General features: G+C 49.0%; 1 protein-coding gene across 2 annotated transcripts in view; it reads left to right on the forward strand.

Annotated features, from left to right (window-relative positions):
- The window catches only part of lama5 (laminin, alpha 5), a 71599-nt gene that overhangs the window by 22166 nt on the left and 44433 nt on the right, over window positions 1-5000 (forward strand). For both annotated transcript variants that reach the window (XM_085147393.1, XM_085147395.1), the window contains exons 3-6: window positions 651-768; window positions 1704-1822; window positions 2104-2274; window positions 3307-3404. In XM_085147393.1, coding sequence (XP_085003519.1) covers window positions 651-768; window positions 1704-1822; window positions 2104-2274; window positions 3307-3404 — 506 coding nt within the window. The remainder of the gene's footprint in view (window positions 1-650; window positions 769-1703; window positions 1823-2103; window positions 2275-3306; window positions 3405-5000) is intronic.

The following is a 5000-nucleotide window of genomic DNA, read 5'->3' on the forward strand; positions in this document are numbered from 1 at the left end:
GGGGTCTGTGTACGTCCTGCATCCTCGCCCACAGTGAGATTTTCTGTTTCATCCTCCAAACGTCGACCTCAAACGCAAACTCTAAAACCTGCAGTTCCTCTGGCGTCCAGCAGAGGCAGCAGTGAGTCCTGTGCAGCGAAGCCTGCGCTCCAGCTGAGGCTCAGAGCGAAGGATAGTGATTGGATGTTGTGGATGCAGCTCACGTCAAAGACAGGATGGTGATGTCGTCACCTGGTTACTGATCCACCCTCGCTGCAGTAGCTCGTTAGCTGATGACAGACCTGCAGCCAGAAAAACTGTTTCTGAAAATAAAAGCTGAAAGGTGTTTTTTATGTTGTTGTGTCATTATTGTGAAAACTAAACATCACAGTGATTTAGTGATGATGGTTCATAAATGATGGCACACTGCTGCCCCTGAATAAGCTGGCTCTGCTTGGTGTCGGGTCGAGACATCACATCCCACAGCACTGACGCTGACGCAGAGTCCAGGAAGCAGTGAACGGCGCCGTCTTTTCCCTCCTTTTAGTCTTGTCGTTTGTTTTTTCTTGTTTTTCCTGCTTTAAAGTGAGTCCTGCTGTTTCTCCATCGACGGTCCAAACCAGGTCAAAGTGCTTTTCATCAGCGTTTCTTCTTCTTCGGTATCTCTGCAGCTCTTCCACGTGGCATACGTGCTGATCAAATTCGCCAACTCTCCGCGGCCTGACCTCTGGGTTCTGGAGAGATCCGTGGACTTCGGGCAGACCTACCAGCCGTGGCAGTACTTCGCCTGTGAGTAACAGCACACGCTTGCATGCATGTTCACCTGTACGACCCCGACAGCCGAGGACCGAACTCTGTCAGATTCCACCGTCCTGACCTCCTGTGGGTCACCCTAACTCTTCTTCTAACCTCAGTTAAACAGCAGCCCGGGGGCCGGGGGGAGGGGCATTACATCACAGGCCTGCCAGCTGATTGGCTGTGGCAGCCGTCAGTTCAGGTGAGCTGGAGGGGAATTCCAGGACTGTTGCCAGCAGGTCGCAGCGTGATGTTTAACTAGCAGATGTGTGCCTCATGCAGACTCACACCAGGTGTCTGAGGTGGTGGCAGATAAATGAAGAGGTGACGGCTTAATGTTCATGTCATAAATGTGGTTAGCTTGACTTTTAATTTGAAAGAATGCTGCAGAATAATCTCCGCAGCTGTTTTCTCTCTTCTACCAGCGTCGGTGCTGGTACTGGTGCAGTAACTGGTGCTGGTGCAGTAACTGGTGCTGGTGCAGTAACTGGTACTGGTGCTGGTGCTAAGATCAGCCTATAGTTCAGAAGCTCTGAGAAGCAGACATTACATAGGATTACTCGCAGTATTTCGGGGTATTTCCATGTAGAATTTAAGCTGTATCCACCAATCACTGGTGAATTTCTTGCCTTAGCTCCTCCCACATCTGCTGACATCACTGCATCCTGCTATGGGCCCAGCCACAGTGTGATGCTGTGCTTTTCTGAGCTTTTTGAGGACGAGCACCTGTAGTTTCTGTTGACAACGTGTGGAAACAGCTGAACGGTGTTCACTAACATGACTCCAGCTGTGGTGTTAGGGTTTGAGAGCAGCTGCTTAGAGATGCTCTAATCATCAACTGAAGTGGATCCTGAGGACGCCACGAGAGGGGTTCAGACGTCTCACACTTTTCTGTTTTCTTGTGTGTGTGTGTGTGTGTGTGTGTGTAGCCTCCAAGAGAGACTGCATCGAGCGTTTTGGACAGAGCACCATTGAGAGGATCAGCCACGATAATGACATCGTCTGCACCACAGAGTATTCACGCATCGTGCCGCTGGAGAATGGAGAGGTGAGACAATCACGTGATCAGATTACAACGACTCTGTAACGAGATCAGTTTAAAGATGGCTGGGAGAAAGATGAGTGAGGAGGACGTAGAAATCTATCAGCCAAAGGAACGAGCGAGTGGTCCAAATGGATAAATAATGCTCAGAAAGTGAGAAAAAAGCAGACGATGACTAAAGGCTGAAATTCTGAGCTGTTAGCTAACATCAGATCAAGGAATTGGTCAGCTGACCCGAGGAACGATCAGCTGCCAGGTGTTTGCAGGTTTCGTGTCTTTGTCCTCAGATCGTCGTGTCTTTGGTGAATGGCCGTCCCGGGGCGATGAACTTTTCGTACTCGCCAGTACTGAGGGAGTTCACCAAGGCCACAAACATCAGGCTCCGCTTCCTGAGAACCAACACGCTGCTGGGTCACCTGATGGGCAAGGCGCTTCGCGACCCCACCGTCACCCGCAGGGTAAGGCACCGCAGCAAACCAATCATCAGTCAGCACGCAGTGACGTCATAGTTTGCTGATTTGCTGCTGTTGGGTGTTTACTGCTACATGTTGCGTTTTCTGGACTGATCACGACAAACAGTAAAGATGAGATCATGCTCCTCAAGTCTGTTAAATGAATCCTACAAGGCTGTAAGATGGTTGGATGGATGGATGCATGGATGGTTGGATGCATGGATGGTTGGATGCATGGATGGATGGATGGATGGATGGTTGTATGGATGGATGGATGGATAGATGCATGGATGCTTGGATGGATGGATGGATGCATGGATGGTTGTATGGATGGATGGATGGTTGTATGGATGCATGGATGGATGCATGGATGCATGGATGGATGCATGGATGGATGGTTGGATGCATGGATGGATGGTTGCATGGATGCATGGATGGTTGCATGGATGGTTGGATGGATGGATGGATGGATGCATGGATGGGTGGATGGATGGATGGTTGGATGCATGGATGGATGGTTGGATGGATGCATGGATGCATGGATGGATGCATGGATGGATGGTTGGATGCATGGATGGATGGTTGCATGGTTGGATGGATGGTTGCATGGATGGATGCATGCATGGATGGATGGATGGATGGATGGATGGATGCATGGATGGATGGATGGTTGGATGCATGGATGGATGGATGGTTGGATGCATGGATGGATGGATGGATGCATGGATGGTTGGATGCATGGATGCATGGATGGATGCATGGATGGTTGGATGGATGGATGGATGGTTGGATGGCTGGATGGATGGATGGATGCATGGATGATGGATGTGATACGCCTTCACAACAAGAGACGGCGTCAACATCTGGATGTTTAGGAAAGCGATGCAGAGAACTTGGTGTCAAATTGTGATGAAGAGTCAGTGTGCGAGTTGTCCCAGCATGAGTGTTGTTGTTCTTTGGAGTGATCGTAGGCAGCAAAGAACCCTGAAGCTGCCAGCAGTGTTTCTGACGCAGCTCCTGCTGTGATCTGTGTTCTAGTATTACTACAGCATCAAAGACATCAGTATCGGAGGACGCTGTGTGTGCAACGGGCATGCTGAGGCCTGCAACGCCAAAGACCCCAGCAACCCCTACAAGTAAGATTTAACTCACACACACACACTTGTTCACTGTGTTTGTCTCTTGGAGTCACACACACACACACACACACTCACCTCTTTCCCTGGAGCTGTGATCTGAAAGGCGTCAGGTACTCCTGTCTGAGGGTTGGCTGTGTGCCACACTTATATATTTGCATACCTGCGATGGAAATAAATGCTAGCTGTGTTTGAGCATGTGCTGGCAAATGAGGGCACAGCTGGCATCCAGAGGGCCTCACAGAAGCTGCAGCTGCTCAGTAAACTCCGTCACCACGTACGTCTGAGCAAAGCTCGCCTGGATGTCAGATACAGGTGGGCTACAGCTCGCAGCGTAACCACTCTGGAGTTGTCCAAACCACAAAACCTTTTCAAAGAGGCCACGCCCCCAGACATGACAACTTTAATCCAGTTTAAACAGGTGAGTTATGGAAACATGTTTCCTTGTACAGGTGTTGTGCAGATGGAAGTGATCCACAGCAGGGCTTTTAAATATAAATGTATTTTGCCAGAAACGCCAGAATCTCAGGTTAAAGCTCACAAAACGATTTAGAGCTGATTGGAGACCAGAACAGCCAATCAGACTTTTTTGCATCCAAGTCTGTGATTGGCTGGTTTTGTGGCACAAATATAACGGTGCAGAGAAAGAGTTGCTCGCGCACGGGCAGAAATGTTGAGAGCGCGAGCAACACAACGCGAGCGAGCGCAAATACAAAAACTGAGCGAGAGGGGCTGCTATGTGTGTGTGTGTGTGTGTGTGTGTGTGTGTGGATAATAGCAAACACTGAAATACAGTTTTTGCACGCAGCAATGAAGTTTGTTCACTCAAATTCAGCTTTTCTTCACTCAAAATAAATTTCTCCTCAAAATGCAACACCTGCACATTTATCTTTTACGTGCGCTCAGAATAGCGGCACAAAAATAACGCCACAGCACAGAGACGAACAGTTCGTGTGAACATGTTTAACATGTCTGTGGGACTGACTCACTGCTGCCTCCGCTGGACGGCAGAAGAACTGCAGGTCTAGCGTGGACATGAAGACGGTCCGCTGGGAGAGTGAGGAGGTTTTTGTGATGTTGTAGTTTGATGTGAGAGAAACAGCTGAGACTGAGAGGCAAAGATTTTAGGATAATAATCTACAGAACGAAAACACACACGGACATAGGTGTGTGTGTGTGTGTGTGTGTGTGACTTAAGCCGGTGTTTAGCTGTCATCATTACAGAAACATGAATACGCGTCTGTTTCCTCTGTCTGCATGCACAGACGTGCAGTCCTGCTGTTTGTTTTCCATTTCTTTCCTGTGTGCAGTGCAAATTATTACCCATGCATTATCTCATTCTCTCTCTCTCTCACACACACACACACACACACACACACACTCGTACAGACTCATTGAGGGGGTGTGGACACAGCTTGGTGCGGAGCTGCTTTTAAACATGATTCATTTGTGATTTGAGGGGGAGATGTGACACTCACAGCTGCTGGGACTCTTTCCGCCGTCACGCCGACATCCTGGAGATATTTAAGCTGCGCGTTAATTGACAGTCGATAAAGACATCCAGGTGGCTCCATTTCCAGTTGTTAACCCCGAGGT

The sequence above is a fragment of the Neolamprologus multifasciatus genome, chromosome 20 (genome assembly GCF_963576455.1).
Source record: "Neolamprologus multifasciatus chromosome 20, fNeoMul1.2, whole genome shotgun sequence".
Classification (NCBI taxonomy): Eukaryota; Metazoa; Chordata; class Actinopteri; order Cichliformes; family Cichlidae; genus Neolamprologus; species Neolamprologus multifasciatus.